This window comes from Lampetra planeri, chromosome 3, assembly GCF_965212315.1.
Source record: "Lampetra planeri chromosome 3, kcLamPlan1.2.h2, whole genome shotgun sequence".
Taxonomy (NCBI): domain Eukaryota; kingdom Metazoa; phylum Chordata; class Hyperoartia; order Petromyzontiformes; family Petromyzontidae; genus Lampetra; species Lampetra planeri.
The window spans coordinates 20520418-20538826 of record NC_136109.1 but is presented as its reverse complement, the minus strand read 5'-3'; the positions used below and the strand labels follow the sequence as shown (position 1 = coordinate 20538826).

At 42.6% G+C, this 18409-nt stretch overlaps 1 protein-coding gene across 2 annotated transcripts in view; it reads right to left on the bottom strand.

Annotated features, from left to right (window-relative positions):
- LOC144740767 (ras GTPase-activating-like protein IQGAP1) overlaps window positions 1-17298 on the bottom strand; it is a 112331-nt gene extending 95033 nt beyond the window's left edge. For both annotated transcript variants that reach the window (XM_078623512.1, XM_078623520.1), the window contains exons 1-5: window positions 17084-17298; window positions 12338-12437; window positions 6248-6404; window positions 3596-3673; window positions 2366-2442 (exon numbers count right to left, since the gene is read on the bottom strand). In XM_078623512.1, the coding sequence (XP_078479638.1) occupies window positions 2366-2442; window positions 3596-3673; window positions 6248-6404; window positions 12338-12437; window positions 17084-17132 (461 nt within the window). In that variant the 5' untranslated portion in view covers window positions 17133-17298. The remainder of the gene's footprint in view (window positions 1-2365; window positions 2443-3595; window positions 3674-6247; window positions 6405-12337; window positions 12438-17083) is intronic.
- Between the last annotated feature and the right edge of the window lie 1111 nt (window positions 17299-18409).

Below are 18409 nucleotides of genomic sequence, written 5' to 3'. Positions count from 1 at the left end.
CTGAGAGAGAAACAGAGGCACGTTGAGTGAATCGTGTCATTTCCATGCGCTTCGCTATCTGCGCTGCACAACGATCAAAGTGGCAGCAATGCTGCATAAAAAAGTATGTATACAACAAATGCCATATTGCATGTATGTATATGTATGTTGAACCTCTTTCACACCGTACGTAGTCAACCGTGCTAATTGGAGGTGCGGGGGGAAGGACAACAAACTAAATACAAAAAGCAGTTCGAAAGAAATTAGTTTCAACTGTAATTTAAAAGTGTGTAGCTCCAGTGGCTTCATAATGTCAGAAGGAAAAGAGTTCCAGACGGCTGCAGAAGCACATCTGAAAGCGCTCGATGCAGTGACCATCTATGAATCCACTTCTGTAGGCCGACAATTACTGAATGTAAGTGTTCAGCGGGCAATTTATCTAATTAAACCTATTCATTGGCTTTTTTAGGGATGTTTCCAGGAACTTCCTTTAAACATTCACTTGCCAAACCAACATCATTTGTGCAGGGCTCAAAACTCCAGATGGGCCCAGTAGAATAGTATTGCTTTTATTACTCTTACTAATTTCTGTAAGGGGAGGGGGGTGGGAGAGAGGTGGGAATCAGATACATTGCTCATACCCAGCCCTGCCTATACCAAGTGTAGTGTTGCGCAGCCCTTCAAATGACAACGCCACACTTGTAAGGCTACCTGCCATAGTTTAAAATAGTGACGAATAATATTGCAAATTTTGGTGATATCCTGATGATTTTATTATACACTGGATTTGCTGAGTCTGACATAATTGAGGCAGTAGTCAGAGCAATCAGTCCTGGTCTAAATTTGAGGGACACGCTAAAAATAAAAACTCATTTGACTATTTACAAGTTCAAAAAACATTTTAAAGGGACACTATAGAGGAGAAAACACATTTGATCTCTATCAGAAGTTGATGAATATCTCTCAGGAGCCAAGAGAAACTGCACAAAACTTTTTGTTTCGAGCAATCAAATTAAAGGACGAACTATTATTTGCATCTAAAGAAAAAGGAGCTGAAGACCAGTACAATCCAGATTTGGAATGCAGGAAGTTCCTGACATCGATTGAATTGAATAAACAGTGTTAGGGTTAGAGAATTACAAATATAAACTACAGTACATCATCCTTTACAGTGCACAGTGCTAAAACCCCTCCTATTGAATATATCACAAACTAAAAATTCAAAGCCAAGCTTGAAGTCTAGAACAAGTCTAGAACATTTCTATAACAATCAAAAACAACCTTTGGGTCCTTTACCTTTAAAATTCAACAGCACGTGGTGTCACACACAGCAATCCTCAACCGAGTCGCCATTAACCACGTGACTGTTGTACAAGTCCGGTTAATCAATAACCCTGACAGCCACCCACAGGCCCAACTCAGTCATCGCATGCTGGTGTACACACGTGCTTTGATGTACTGCACAGCACATAAGGACTTTCACAGAACCACACTTTACTCCCTTGCTGCACGAGGAAATAATTAAAAGAGTGGTCCATTCCTAATGTGCCACACAAGGTTGATGCATTTTAAAAATATGCTAGCTTAACTACAATCATACAACCTAAAAGGATTGATGAAATATCATATTGAGAAAAAGATATCTACAATTTTATTCACGTACAAATATAATAAGAACTTTTTTTTTTAATTACTAAGCAGGATTGTACTCGGATCGTGTCAATATCCGTTGTGGAATAATACTGATAATACTTTCCTTAAAGTTTTTTGTAACTTTATTGCCTTTTTCCCAATTGTATTCCAATTCTCCTTATCAGTGTCATGAGATTAAGAAATGTCTGGTCGGAACGGTAGACCAGTACCCGCTTCATCACTGCATGTTCGATAATGGCCTCTGGAAGGTGATAGCACAGAACCATGTTACATTCCTAATACATTTGTTTATTACCCAAAATGCATCTGTTAATTACCATAGAAGTGGGGAAGGTGAAGATACTGGTTAGGGCACTGACCTATGATCTCAACAATCCCGGTTCAATTTGATCTTGGCCACGTCTAAACCAACTCAGCCTAAAATGAATACCAACCACGACGTCTAAACAGTATCTGAGGATACATAAGCAGTCGGGTGTGGTGTCGACCACCCCACCCCTTCCTTGACGTGTCGGCTTTAAAAATGCGCTCGCAAACAGCACTCTCCATTGCAGTAGACGCCAGCGAAGTTTTGATCTTTCTCTTTGTGTGTATAAGCGTTGTGAACACAAGATGAACCAAGGAAAAAGGGAAGAAGTGCTCGGTGTTGTGACATGACACAGCCATCTGTTGTGGACAGTATTGCCAAACTTGGGGGGAGGAGGGGAGTGAGTTTCCTGTTTGTAGCCATTACCTAAGAGCATGGATGCAGTAGATTGTCTTCGGCATGTTCTTGCGGTCGTAGATGTCCGTCGTTTCAGGGTAGAATATCTGCATGAACAATCAAAGATGCACCTGATTTACAAGAATTATTTACGTCCGTTTACAAAAACAATTGCCGTGATTATAAATGTTTTTTTAAACGATCTGTTGTTTGATCGCCGCACAACCAAAACGAAAAAGATATGTTCTGCAACAAGCATTTGCCATTCATGACACATTTACATCCGCGACATATGTTTGCAAGTCTTTCAGGAAGAATGCGTGCAGAGATTAAGAAAAATAAAAAAACGTAGCCAATTGTTTTAAAGGATTTAAGAAACGTTCCCATTGTTGCAACACGAAAAAATGAATAGCAAGCATTAATAAACACATCTGCTAATTTTCGATTTAAAGCTTTCGTGACTGCAGGGATTCATCTTCTTGGTTCTTTCGGTAAAGTCACGTAGAAGGGAAGTAATAAAATAATAAAAATAAAACATAATAAAATAATTCTCACGACGTTTCGGCTGCTTGCGTTGTCCGATGTGGAAAGTTAGCATTTGTCCAGCTCATAAAGGGGTGGAATTTTGTTATTCTTTGACTGAGAAAAAGTTTTTTGGTGCCAATAAAAATTTCTGGAAAGCCTAAGAAAGAGTTCATTACAACTCCTTTCCAATTATGGTATACTCCTCAGCTGGCAGAGTCAATAATGTTCCACAAGCAGAAATCGTGTGATCACGCTCACTCACACGGAATTGATCCACGTCTTCTTTTTAGGGGTGTTTTACGTGGCAACTTGTTTCGAAAGCTGAATAAGTTATATACCATCCAGCATAGAGAAGCGTTTAAGATTTGGTGTTTTAGGATGATAAGAATAAGATGGATAAGAAAAACTGATGAACAAAAAAGTGTTAAAATAATAGAATTCCAAAAAATGGTGACGGTGTTTGTCATACAGAGGAAGATTACATCTTGTGGACATGCAGGGTGAGGATCACAGGGCGCCCTATTGCCGGGCCTCAGAAGGTCAAGAGGAAGACAAAGACGGATGTGGCAGTGGGACGACATTGACAAGTGACTCCAGCTGAGCGTGAAGAACATCACGATAATTTATTGCGAGAGGAAATTCTTCCGTATGTTGCCCATCGACTCCCAAATCCTGGAGCTGACACCGATGAATGAATGGATTTGTGGACAACATCGGGGGCTTGTCCTTGCATACCTTGGGTAGCCCAATGGCAACCATGGCAATTAGCCAGTGGTTGATGTTGTCGGTGTGCCGAAAGTGCAGACCCATCGCCTAGGAGACACATAAATGTTTCACGTTGAATCATTGTAAAAATAATATTCGCAGAGTGTCACCGAGGTGTACAATGTTCACTAGTAAAATTCACACTTCCTCAAGATTCTTCATTGCAAACAAACACCATGTAATGCAATGCTTGCCCATTTGGATTTTATATAGCATTTTCATGCGACCACATCTTGAGACGATGTACATCAACAGTGGGCTTAATTGGTCATTCATAATAGGCAGAGGCAAAAAAAGGATATCCTTGAGGCTGGCTGCAATTGAATAGTCCACATAACGTTTAAAATCACCCTGATAAGTGTGATTGTCAAAATCCATCCGTACCTTTATGTAAGTAGATTACAAAATGTCCATCCCATTTTATTTTTCCATCTCAATTTGTCATGAGATGAAACCTGATCTTTCAAACTGTCACGTTGGTAGAATTATTGAAGATGTGACCAAAAAAAAATGACAAGCAATTGCCATTTTGTGACATACATTACTTTTCCCCAGGCATCACGATCCTTTTTAGTAAAAAAAAATGCTCTTAATTTCTCTGAAAGCGAGACGTGTGTGGTATAATGAAGCTGTCTTGTGTAAAGGTATTACATCAGGCAAGAGACGTTGTCTTTGCCGAGCCAAACACATTTTAATGGTCCCACTGAGCATGCACTAATATTGTAAACATGTAAATGCTCATAAATGAGAGTGACTAGCAACCACAGGCAGACTTAGTCATCATTAACATAAGAAACCCAGCCTCGTTTTCGACGGAATTATAGGGGGAGGGGAAGAAAAAGGTGAGAATCACTGACCTACTTGAGTCGATTTTTTATTTATCATATTATATGCAGCATATACAATCATAATATTTGACATTTCTTTGTCAATCCACGGCTGAAGGCCTTTGAATAACCATTTTACAGATTACAACAAAGCCCTTTGCAACCAAGACCATTAAGTCAGCCAGAAAATGTACATGTATTCTTTATTTTCAACGTTTTTTTACGGGATTTGTGGCACATTGGCTAGCACACTGCACGGTTAAATTCAAAATCATGAAACCTACGACACAAAGCTTAGGTGCGTAAGGGCCATTTGTGTCCTTGGGTTGTGTGTTCCTCTCAGTGAAACGTCTGCCTTTTATAGCACAGAAAAAGAGTGAGCTCAAGCCGCCAATCCGTGTGGGTGACACCCGGCTGCGGGGATTTTAAATGCGTTTGGGCAGATCATCACCATCGCCGCTCTCTGCACGATGCGCACATCTCCATTGCGGGCTCTGGCCTCTCACATCGGGCATCTTCAGGCGAAAACAGCGCACGCAATTACATCATCACGCGAGTAATTTCCCACCAGGGAACTGCCATTCAAACGTCAAGGTGATGATGCCAATGGGAGCAAAGCCCCCGTGCCACATCTAATTTCATTGCCCATTTCGCTGCACTTTGCTGCATAATAGCGGGAAAGTGCCTGTCATCCCTATAATTTATTTTTAAGAATCCCACCAAGTTGAGATCTCCCACAAAATACAGGAATGAGTATTTTTAAATTCGCGATTAGTTTTTTTTTATGTGTGCCTTGCAATTGAACGATAATGTTTTCACCTTTTTAGCCTCATTACATGACATTGGTATGGGATCATGTTTTGTCAAATGTTGAAAATCTTCTCTCATCGGCAGACAACGATAAATAGCATCCATCTAACCATGCTCTCAGAGTAAATCTACATACATGGCTGTCAGTTACAGCAGAAACAACTTTATGCATTGTAATCTCGTATTTTCATGCCAAAATGTTTATGGTTTTTATGTTCACTGCAAATACACCGACATTATCAACATTACTTCATTTATAAAACAGTGATCTATTTACTTGATAATGCCACAACTGATGTAACAAGTGAGGAGGGCTTCGCCCTGCAGTGGATATAAAATAATTGATGATAATAATGAGATGGGATTAGGATTAGATAAGACATGATGTAATAATGATAGGTCAAGTGGTAGAATGATGGCGCGGTAATCAGTGCACTGCACTCTTAACCCAATAACTTTCATTTGATTCCACGCCACTGCTAACTTCAGTGGTGAGTGAGTTCTGAACCAGTCCTGGGCCTCCCCTTGACCAAGCCACGCTATTGGGGTAGCGAAGTATGGTCAAACGACCCGCATGGCTGACATAGCATGGCAAGACCTTCTTTCCTCTACAGATTAATGAGGGGATTCAATTTTTTTTCATCATGATTTTTTTTTTAATTCTTATTAATAATTATAAATAATTAACATCCCTTTTTGAAGAGCAATGTCCACTTTGGCAGGATGAATGAACATTTCTAGCTACTGTTGGATCGATCATGTTGTGTGTATGTATGTTGAACTTCTTTCGCACCATTCGTAGCCAACCGTGCTAATCAGAGGTGCAAGGGAAGTGTTGTATATATGCCAACAGAAGGACAACAAACTAAACACACATGTCAATTCTAAAGAAATGAGTTTTCAATCGAAATGTAAAAGTGCACAGCTCCAGTGACTTCCTAATATTGGACGGAAGGATATTCCAGACGGAACGTGTTCAGGGCACCTTGTATCGCGTCTGCTCCCTGTCGTAGATCTTCTTCAGGGACACTTTCCCCGGCATGAAGAAGTGTCCCAGCTTGGCGAGGATGACCCCATTCCTCAGGCTCTCCTCCAACTCTGTGGTGGGGGGCAGCTCCTCCACAATGCAGGCCTCCAGCCAGCTACCGGTCAAACAATACGGACAAACCGTCACGAAGGCGTTCTGCGTTACAGACTTCCAAACGGTAGCGGAAGATATCGAGTGTGTAGGCGGTGCGGCTGCACTGGGGCCCACGGGCCAGAGCGGCCCAGGCACCGGGCTACAAAGAGGATGGAAATTGGGCAGGTTGTCTTATTTCTATTTCGTGCACCAGGACCCTTGCCAACCATGCTATGCCACTGGTTCAAGCCGCCCGTGCTGTTAACTCACTCACTGCCCCTGTTCAAATCCAGGTTCAGCAGCTTCCTTTTTTCTCTCTCTCCATATGACTGACTGCCCCTTGTTCTCCAAAAAGTAAATGTGCCCGCTTGTTTGTGTACAGCGTCTTGAGATGCAGTTGCATTTAGACGCAATTATAAATCCATATTTATTTGTATTGTAACATTGTATGACTGGCCACATGGCTCAGCGGTAAAGGGAGTGGCTCTCAATCAGAATGTTACGAGTTCACTTTCTGATTGGGGGTTGATGCAGCCCATCATCCCTCTCAGTTTGATCAACCGCATTGTTGGGAAGTAAAAAAGTGATTGTGCTAATGATAGACTCATTCCTGCCATAAAAGTTTGGAATTTCCACCAGTAGCTTAGGGCTGTAAACAGGAAACGAGCAGTCTTCGTGCTCATTTGACTTTTAAAAATCACTTTGACTTTCTTGCAGGCATCCAATAAACCGTGATTCCCTATAATTATGGATTATTGGCAGTTCACAATTTGCAACCTTGTAACCTCATTATCCGCAAATTTATCATACATTAAAATACCCGCTAGTCACATGCCGTGCTTCTCCAGTAATCCACAAACTTTTCAGAAATGGATCGAGTCACATGGCTCTTTCCTCCCATAATCCCTGGCAACACCACGTCGGCACAAAATACATTTAAGAAGTTATTTGATCTAACCTCTGCAGTGCTCCGCGGATTACAGGATCCACGATATGATTGCCCCACCATGTCAACGCGGATTATTGTATTTTTGCTGTCAATACAAAAATGAGCTTCCAGGTACTAAAAATTTAGCAGCAGCAGCATTTGAATATATTCTTTGGGTCTTTCGGTAAAGTCACGTAGATAGGTTGAAAGAAAATAACAAACCTATGTACGTGACTTTACCAAAAGACCCAAAGAATATGAATTCCTGCAGTCACGAAAGCTTTGGAATATGTTTGCACGTTTGTAATATGTTTATTAACACGCTGACATTTTCACAAATACTGCAAAATGCAGCACTTTCCGTGGTAACTTTATAGCTCCGATGAGGTGTTTTTTCATGCTTTTTAAGAGTTTAAATAAACTATGACATGGCATGTGATTTATCACCCACGGTGACAACAGTCTGTGTAATTTTGAAAAAGTTTATCCCAAAGGAACTACAAGCACCATCACAGACGACACCGCACTAAATGCGACGATCTTACTCGACAGAGGGGGGAAAAAAACATGCCCATATTTAGTAACATTGAAATTCTGTCCATTTCCTTCCAGCGTGTTAAATCGTTGAAAATGTTGACGACTTGCGAATTTCTGGTAAGACGCAACCGCCGGTAGCGGAACGTTCGCACGGTGGAGAATGTCTTTCGGTCTGACTCGTGGCATTGGCGAGAAAAGTGAGCAATGCACGGCAGTGCCGACATTGCTGGCAGACACCGGGGGGTCGAGGGGGCCTCAAAGCGATGCTATCGACAGCATATTCACACCACAGAGACACCATCCCCTCCGCCACAGCCACACCCCGCGTGACAACTCTTCCCAGTTGCTGCTGCTGCTGCTGTGCATTCGTTTGGAGAATTAGATATTTTTTTCAAATGCACACACACTCGCACACACGCAAACAGCACAAACCGTCGTACGCGTTTCAGCTCAAAAGCTACGCGTGCTGTAAGCACAGCGGATAGCCAGCGAGTACAGTTTGACTAGTTCTGCATCTGCGGTGGTGGATCTTATCGGGCATCCGAAACCACTGGAGCCACTCACTTCCCCCGTCAGCGTGCTGCGCTAAGCCTGCTTCCTGCAGCGCTGATTAAGCTTTTGGAACGGTGGAACCTGGGGCGGCACAAGCATGATTTCGACACAGAATAAAAATGAGAAGAAAACTGAAGAGTCATGGGTGACATGACCCGAAACTCTAGCGACTCGAGAGAGAGAGAGAGTTGCCTCGCAGAGTTTCCACGCGTTCGGCTTCGTTTGTTTGACCGTGGCATTGTCAACGCAACAAATTCAGCCCTGACAACGTGATGATGATGATGTCTCCATTTCCTGCCACAATCTTGCAACGGGAAGGGTAAAAAAAAAATGTGTCTTGATGTGCATTTCTATGAGACACGGACATATAATAAAGCAAAAGGATTTATTTCGGTTCAATTGTATTGATCGCAGAGATGATGGGTACATTTCACCAACCACTGTTATTTTTGCTGCGCATACGCCTGCACTTCGTATTTTGGGAGATAAAAACTTACTGAATGATATGTAATAATTACTTACATTTACCAGGACCGGTTCATATATCACTCGCCATTGATGTTAGACGTAGCCAGGAATCGAACGCAGGTAGCTGAGTTCATGGTGCACTGTTCCACCACAAATCGAATGATAATACAGTTTTATAATAAATTGCACTGAAAAATACAGAATTGTCCACACATTCAAATTAGCTCTTGGCGACATCTCTCCATTGGGAATTCTGAAGCAGTGGTGGAATTCTTCATTCCTATGGTGGGGTCGGTCCAGAATCCCCGCGGTTTAGCGCGGTTGTCACCTCCAATTATCACGGTTCGCTATGTACGGTGTTAAAAAAGTTCAACATGAATTGCATAGATCAAAAGGTATAGATTTTTTATCATTTCACAAAACAGGAAAAAAATGTGGCACGAGTTTGACCCTGATCTGCAGTTGAGCTTACAATTCCATGATTAGGAGGGCTGGCTGCTGCTCTAGCAAGGTGGCTCCTGATTATATTCCAGCGATGAATGCTGTGACGTGGACTTTTAGAATGGAGGCGTTAATCGCAACTGACAAGTCCCTTCCCTTTTAACACACCGGTCATTCTGAAACATTCCATAACGCCCAAAAAAAATTTCAGCATTAATAAATAAAAAAATGTATATTTCAGGGAGGCACCGATTTCTCCACATTAAAATCGTTATTCGACAATTAGCGTACCGGCCTTCCAGACTAACGCTATCCAGATACAGTGTATTTGTTTTAGAAAGCAAACTCTGGCCCAGTTTCAAGCTTCTGGATCTCATCAGCTTCTTCAATAACCGATAAGTCCGGAAGACTCGCAGGCTGATATACTAAAGAAACATTTACATGTTCGCGTGGAGAAACAGACGTGTGTCTATATTTTACTACTACCCATAATCCTCCACAACAGCACGTAACGAGCATTTTTCAGCAATGATAAATTACGCCTGTTTATCCAGTATAGCTCATTCGAGTTTGTTTCAAAGGCAATTTTACCACGTTTTCTGAACTGGTACAAGCATTACATTTATATACAGGTGTTAAAATGATCATACATCTCCTTATTAGGAAGAAAAAAAACAAGGCAATGAGATCACCTTCTAATCAGCATTTCACAATTTCCTCTTTTTATTTGTTTTCAATAATGACGCGGTTACTATTAAACCAGCCAAGTAGCTCCCTGGTAGATCGAGCGGCTCGCAATCGGAAGGGTGCGAGTTCAACTCCTGATCGGGGATTCACTCAGCCCATCATCCCTCCAGGACCGGTTAAATAAGTATCACTCTATAGGGAAGTCAACAGTCATTGAAATGCAGAATGTCCGCTTCAACGCTCATTTGAGCAGGAAATCACTTTGACTATTAGGATCAAAATCAAGTAATGTATATTATTTGCTCATGAGATGGCCACATTTAATTCACAAAAGATGCAGTTACTGGCCTTATGAGGGACATCAATTCCGTTGTGCTTATATAATTGACCATTAAACCCGCTGAAATCTTTGAGCAATAGATAATAAACATGAGTGTGAATAGCTTAGCATGAAAGTCACAACAGCAGATTCAGATAATGTATCCTCTCAGGAACATGGGATTAAATTCGATGTAAGTTTCACATGAATCCAAATTTTCACTTAATACCAATACTATGGGGATTTGAGGGCATAATCATACGAATACAGTGCAGTGTTATAATTTTTACTTCCGATAGTCTTCCCAGAATGTGTTACTCATCGTGTAGCAACAGAGTGAAATAATTACATAAAGACGGTCCACCATTTTATGCTATCGAGGAAGCACGTGGTCTGTTGCAGATATAATGCACTTCATTAATTCGACTACTTCATTCAGCGGTTGCTCTATTCTGAAGTGGCCAAGAAAATGACAGCAACTAAGGGCAACATAACTTCCTGCCACTCCTTCTTACACATATGCCAACGCCTTCCTTCTTGGAATTACTTTCCAATCAGCAACTCCCTCTTAACTGCAAGAGGTTGCACCAAAACACCACGCCTCCTCCGATGATACAGTGCAACTCTCAAATCTTCAATACATTAAAATCGTGCATGAGTAAAGGTAGACCAACGATCCCTACCAGTCTGGCCGGCTTTTGTGGGAGGATAGAGAAACATAGGCTTTGCATTTCCCACCCCAAAAGGTAAGCGTTTTGCTTGTGGTGGTGTAACTGCTGAGCGGTAGTGTAGAAGTTAACATGCTGCGCTACAAACCCAGCGACCCAAATTCGATTCCCGCTCACCGCCAACATCGCTAACGATTAACTGAACCGGTCTTGGGCCTCCCCTAGGTCGACTAACCCTCAAATGAGTACCTGGTGCAGTGTTAAAAACATTGCCACTAGGGAGACAAAGACGGCCGGGCCTGGGGAAGGCCACCCACCCCCTCGTGTGCTGTGCCGGCCTTCATAGGTGCTCGCTAACAGCACTTGCCCGAACAGTCTGTTTAGGCTATTTACGAGGAATATTTGTCTTTGGTTATACAAACCACGAACTACTACAGACAACACCCAGCTTTCATGCATTGTTTTTCCTCTCTACTATCGCCTCCTGTCCCCCCCCCCCCATCCGTTGCTTAGCTATTTAGCTCATCTCCCATGACATAGGAAATATCCCAGTCAACGAGCAACATTGGGCCAATGTAGCTCGTTTACTGGGATCGTAGCCTGGGACTACAGTAGAAGATGTCCTCCAAACTCCAGAACAGCCACATTACTCTACCTCCACGGACTTGTTGATGTTTTTATTGTTGAACATGTTACAAAAGTGTTTTTCTTTTACTACTGGCATCGGACCATGTGTGTGCTATTGCATACATTTAGATTCCTCTGTGTTTTGCTTTCATTAAATTCCCAGGACTTTTTAAGAATGCATTTTAAGCAGGTAAATAATGCAGACGATGATGTGCATCTGCTGCAAGAGATCCCCGTGATGCGAAAACAGTCAAACACGGGCCCTCTTCCTATTTCACACTCATCCGCACAGACCGCTGCTTCACAAACGGCAGCTTTCACACACTCTGCTCGGTCTATCGTTCCCCACTTCTTTGTATCCTCTCCATTCAGACGCTGGCAACATGCGTGCCACGTGTATGGAAAGTGAGATCATGCGCGAGCACAAAGCCAGTGGTTATAGAACCCCTTCTGCCACAAAGCCGCCTTTGCAGCCCCAAAATCTTCAACCACACCAATTCAACGGCCACCTTTGTTTCAATCGTTCGCCAAACCCACACTGAACTTGGTCAAACCACCATTGGAACCTCCTTTGCCAGTAGCAAAACATGATAATTGTTTTTTTACCTTTTTATCTGGCAACAAAACTGACACATTTTACCCTTTTATCTGGCAACAAAACTGAATTTGGTGAAACCAATTCTGCTCGGATGGCCCCCACTCCACCCCCCCCCGTGGGAGAACGCTACCGTTTCGCCTCCTCCAGGTGGCACAGGTACTCGTAGGCCACGTTCTGGCGCCGTCGCGCATCCATCTGCTCCGCCGTCATCCGTTCATCGTCCATGATGGCTGCAGCAAAAACAAAATGGACAAGGGTTATCAGCAACAGGCAAAGTCTCAATCGGTGTTATTATCACTCGCAAATGGCTGACGCCGACGCCAGCTTCACATCTGACAGGAGCCTCTTAATTAGGGGTGGATCTCCGAGGGCCATCCTGAAATATGATGATGCAGAGGTGTAACAGCACCCAGGGCCCACAACCCAGAGATCACTCGTTCGATGCAATCTCCTGGTGCAGTAGTTGAAACAATAAGCCAAGCATCTTAAATCCCGCTGCCTCTGTCCACCCAGTCATATAAATGGGTACACGACAGTTGATTGGTAACATGTGGGTACTCCCATCTCTTCCAAAAACTTCATCCAGCGTGGAAGAGTCGGTCAAATGCCCTCGAGAGGTGCACTGTAGAGATCCCCTTAGTGGAGGTCTTTCTGCCAGCAGTTGTGTGAGCAAGCAACTGCAGGGCTGCACCTTTTGCCCGTCAATATTCAGATGTCATAAGTGGCAATGCTGCATTGTAATTTTATCTCAATCTTAATTTTCAAAGTGTCCCCTTGCTGAAACGAGTATGAGGCTGTGCTTATCTGAATTGGCGGTCCTGATACGGTGGTGGAAATTCCACATTCCTATGTTGGGGCCAGAGCATCCATGACAACTGCTGTTGAATCCTCCATCAACTGGTCTTTACCTGGTGGTTCTCAAATATTGGTCATGGAGGGCTGGAATTAATGTGTCGCAGGAAACGATTAGATCTCTGACATGTTTTCAGGTTGTACCGAATGTTATTTAGCACGATGTCTGAAGAAGTTTTCGCCCCACATACTGGGAGCTTAATCTTCAAGAACTGAATTGTCCAGCATGTGGAATAAAACGTCGGACATTCCTACTGATAAACACGCGGTGCAACTTTTTTGCAAACACATCGAACCGTGCGGCACAACCGCCGAAATTTACACAAAGAAGCAATGCGACACAATCGGCACCTGTTGAATTGAGTGTGTGAAATGTGTACCAAATGTGTGGGACATGAGAGGTCTACACATTATTCGTACAGCCTACAATACAATGCTGAATGAGGGCCTCCTCCATCTCGTACGGGTAGTAAGGGGGTTATGTAACCATACTTCCACCGCGCTGGTCAATGCAGTTTGGTGAAGGCGGGCAGCATAGATCTCGAGGCATTAATGTACAGCACAACAATGGATATTTCCTGCACTGCCCTCTGCTGCCCACCACGTACCCGCACAGCCTATAACAATCTGTGGAAAGTGACTGCCCATTCAAGCACTACCCAGGCTCGGCTTCTGAGATCTGACAAGAACGAGGAAGGGCACTCGGCTCGCTAGGGTCATAGGCAGGCATTAATTTGTGTTATTATATAAATGCCCTCTATTTAGCCAGAAAAGTCTGAGTCTCAATTCTTATTTCAGGAGGGTCCTGCATTGGCACGTTTGGACAATTCCATTAACTCAGTGTTTGGCATGTGGGAGGAAGCCAAGTACTTGGAAAAACCCACACATACCTGGATGAAACTCTCAAAGTCCTGCACAGAAAGTTGCAAGAATATATTTTTGTAATGCCATTTCCTGGATACCTCAGTTATTCCGCAGCTAATTTGTGTGTAAGCGTACTGTATCACTGGTGCATGTACAGTATATTGAATGACAGTATTGTGCCTGAAATAGTGTGTTGCTTGTGATGGTAGGCAGCAGCTAATGTGAACTTACGACAATTTAATATCAGCAGCGACAGCCATGTTTTTGTTCAAATGCTGGATGAGGGCCTCCCAACACTGTTGCCATCCCTCTGTTCTGCAATGTCAGAATCCATCTCTCTACTGCACGTGATTGCATTCGTCGTTAGTATCACTCCTGGTAAAGCCAACTTACTTTTCTTAACGGTAAATATGACTGCAATTTGCAGTTTGTTCTCTGATTCGTGTGTTCATCTTATTGTCAGTGTATTTCCCAGGATGCATCTCTTTATACTTCTGTGAATACGTTTCTGCCTTTGTTACCTTGTTATTTGTAAGAGTCAATGTTTATGACACAAACTGTACGTAACTATAGCAATCTAGTATGCAAGATTAAAAATGTACATTTTTATGGCACATTGTTAAGATTACTTTTTATCAATAAAAATGTTTTAGCATTAGCCCCGCTTTGGAGGATTTTTTGTTTTGTTCTGAAATCTCTCCTTACAGTTAATGGACATTGATTGTTATAATGACCATGGCATTAGCAAGTCTGAGGTATTTAATACTTTCGCTATTCATCGTTATGCCTTTACTCCTCCAATCCAATTTCCTGAAATTAGCCTCCAGATTAATTGTACGTAATCTTGGTGAGAGCATAACTCCTTGTCCGAGTTGTATTATTTAGCTAATTAAAACATTGCAATCTTAGTGTAGCAGTTCCTATTCACAAAATGTTTATACGGAAATGAAATACCTTCAGGACTGAATTAGGCCTCAATAATCCTTACATTCCAAAGGGGATACAAAACTGACTTGAGAATTACAGGCCCATTAGCCTCTTATCACACATATATAAAGTACTCAAGAAGATCGTATAGAAACAGAAAATCAATTGGGAGGCTAGTCAAGCAGACCAGCAAGCTAGATTTCATAGACAGTGCATGCTCTCAATCACAGTAAGGCTGCCCTCACCTTAACTGCTCAATATTAATTTCAGTTGTACTTCTACTAAGATTAGTCGAAACATTTTCGGTCCGAGGCAATTGCGCTGGACAGAATATACTATTTTAGATTTATATTTGCTTTATTGTTGTAGTGTGCTTTATTTGTTTTGCTCTTGTCGTTTTGGTGACACAGGTCATTCTTGCAAATTAGATTATCCTGGTCTCATGAGTTCTTACCTGGTTGAATAAAACAAGCTAAACACATTCTAGAAAAGAGAAATGAATGTTGATCAATATATAATCGCCAGCTTTTGTTGATTATGAAAATGCATTAGATTCAGTGGAAACTACTGCGGTTGTCCAAGTGTTCACAAAATAAGACATCGATAAAAAAATGTTTGGAAAATTGTAAAACCATTCGTAAGATTGGTACAATTAGACGACTGGAAATTTCAGAGCAGGTATACGGTGCGTTTCAGGTCAGGATCATTTCAGGTCACATGACAAGGAAAAAACCGGACTAGTGACAGAGATGACATTCTGCAAGATATTGTTAGATGACATGCATAACAAGATGTGAATGAAAATAACATTTACGGGATGACCAATAATGAATTGTACTTTAATGTGTATATAATTAACTTCAACATGACATCCAATTATTCAATACGGCATCCATGTGTGATAACAAGTGGCTTTTTTCAAAATGTAAACTCACTTCTGTATTTAAAATGTCTTGTAATGCTCGACTCCCTATGGAAATGTGTCACTTTTTTCAAGAAATGTGGATGTAAGTAGACATATCAAATACAATTTCCATGTCTTAATGCTCCAAGGGGAACCATCATAAGCATGTTTTTGAAAACTCAATGAGACTTTCTTCGGGTAAATAATTTAATAAAGTACCGTATCATCATCAGCCCTGATCTACCATCAGCTGGTTGAAGGCCATCCCAATCCATCACCATCTCTGACGGGTTTCAACAATCAAGTCTTACACTACGTGGTGTGAATCGTGCTCAAGTTAATACATTGCAACACCTGCTAAAGACAAATTACAAAGCTGCAAATATTTTAAACATTCCGGCAGACCAGTAAAATGCTACACCTACATGCTAAATGGTTTAATTGAAATTTACACTTTTTGCAAGAAAATATGGATTTGCTAAGCTCCAAAATCAGCCACAACACCCAGCCTTCCACCCTGCCCACAAAACCCACCACTACCCACGGCTTCCAGGCCAAGGCGAGGAGGATTTCCATGGGTTTGTGGTGTTTGCTGTGAATGACGAGCGAGTGTTAAAACCCGCCACACTATGGAACTCCGACTGAAGAAGTGGGATTCAGCTCAGCAGCCACTGTCACGCCCGTATAATAGAATGAGTGTAACAGTATTGTATATGCCCACGGATGGCCATTGGTATAATCAGCATCAACATCTGCCATGATCAATCCACTGCTGGAATAAAGCCTCCCAAAGCCACCTCCATACCTCACAAAAATAAAAGCAGGGCACGATGACCATGATAATACAGGGTGTTTAAAAAGATGGACCCGATTTGAAATCGCTATATCTCTGAAATTGGGTCCATCTTTTTAAAACACCCTGAAATTTAAAGCCCTTTGACATGGCGGTTGTTCGACCATACTTGACCATGTTGGTCAGCGTTGGTTGGTGAAAGGGGTGCCCAGGTGATAGGGCATGATGGTACCATACAGCAATGTAAGGACATTCATTCTAACAGCAGGCTTTTAAAGTCTCTTTAGTCTATCAGTTCGTTCAGTAAATATGGTATCACTCCACTAAATGTAAACATGATATTCTTCATACAGAAAATTATACATGTAACCTAACGAGGTGAATGAAAACATACACAACTGTTAAGTGTCAACACATTCCACAATTATACTCACAAAAAAACAAATGAAAGTATGCAGATATTCAAAATAACATTGAGTCACAAGCAAACCAAGTGCAACATTTCAAGCGCTTTTTAAAAAAATATGTACACTTACATCCATAATATGGTTTGGCAAATCCGTCCGCGTCGTCTTGCTGTGCCATGATCTCCTTTTTGAATATTTGTTTTAGTTTTGTTCGTTGGGTAAACGTTGAGGGCCGGTGAGGCCGTTCAAAATGCGCGGCTGATCCCCGAGTCTCCCTTGCCAGTAATGCAAGCGGCTCAAAGGCGGCGCGTGTGTGCGTGCAGCCGTGGGGTGGGGAAGTGTGTGCGGTGTGTGGTGGGGCTGTGGGCACGTGTGCAAGTGTGTGCGTGTGTGGGGGGAGCGGTAGTGTAGCGGTTAGCGCACTCCGCTGCGAACCGAGTTCGATTCAACACCTCCCCTCGGTTGACTCGGCCTCAAATGAGTAGCTGGTGCGGTGTGTAAACATCGCCACTGGGGAGACAAAGGCGGTGGGGTGTGGTGCTGGCCACCCACCACCTCATGTGCCGTCCCGGCCTTCATAGGTGCCACTCGCTAACAGCACTTGCCCCAACAGTTCTGTTAAGGTTATACGGGGGATCTTTGTCTTTGTGTGTAAAAGCGCATGTGCCAGCCATCCCATTAAATGACGTTTCCATCAATTGGATTCATTCAAATAAGAAACGTGCTTCCTTTAATAGATCGATTTTTTTTTAGATATATATAAAAGGCATTGAAATTATTATCAGATATAATTGTGTGTTTTGGTTATTGTGTTGACTGAAATAGCATAAGGCATTTCAAAAGTCATTTTTTTAAATCACGTTATGTTCATAATGAGTTAGATAATAACTGTTTAAGTTTATTTTCGTACTGGCATACGAAAAAAGCATACACACATGTCACGGTCACAGGTCCCCATTTTATTTGTTCAAGAAACTGTTAATTGCCTAACCAACTCTTCTTATAGAAATGTATTTAGTAAAATTTTGTTGGCATAATCATCCATGATCAATCCACCGCTAGATGAAGGCCTCCAGAGGCCATCACTATCCCTCACAGTCTTGCGATATAATGTGGTGCCACGGCCGCGGAGAAACTCCGCAAGCGCCGCGACTCCCCCCTGGCCCTCACCCCTGAGCACACACGCAGCGCACACACGTAGTAGTGTCCCGGCGGAGGATTGCCTGGCACAACGGGTTTTAATCCAAAGGGTCCCACGAGGGAAAGTCCCACGGTTTCCCGGTGCCAGGAGATTGGCCGACCCTCGCAGAACAAGCCACATTGCGGTGCCCTTAAATTGGCTTGCAACAGAGGTCGCAAACGGGTTTTGATTCATCTTGATTCCTTACCCGTACCCGTACCCGGCCGCACCAGGGTCGCAAACGGGTACCCGTACACGTACCCTACCCGATACCC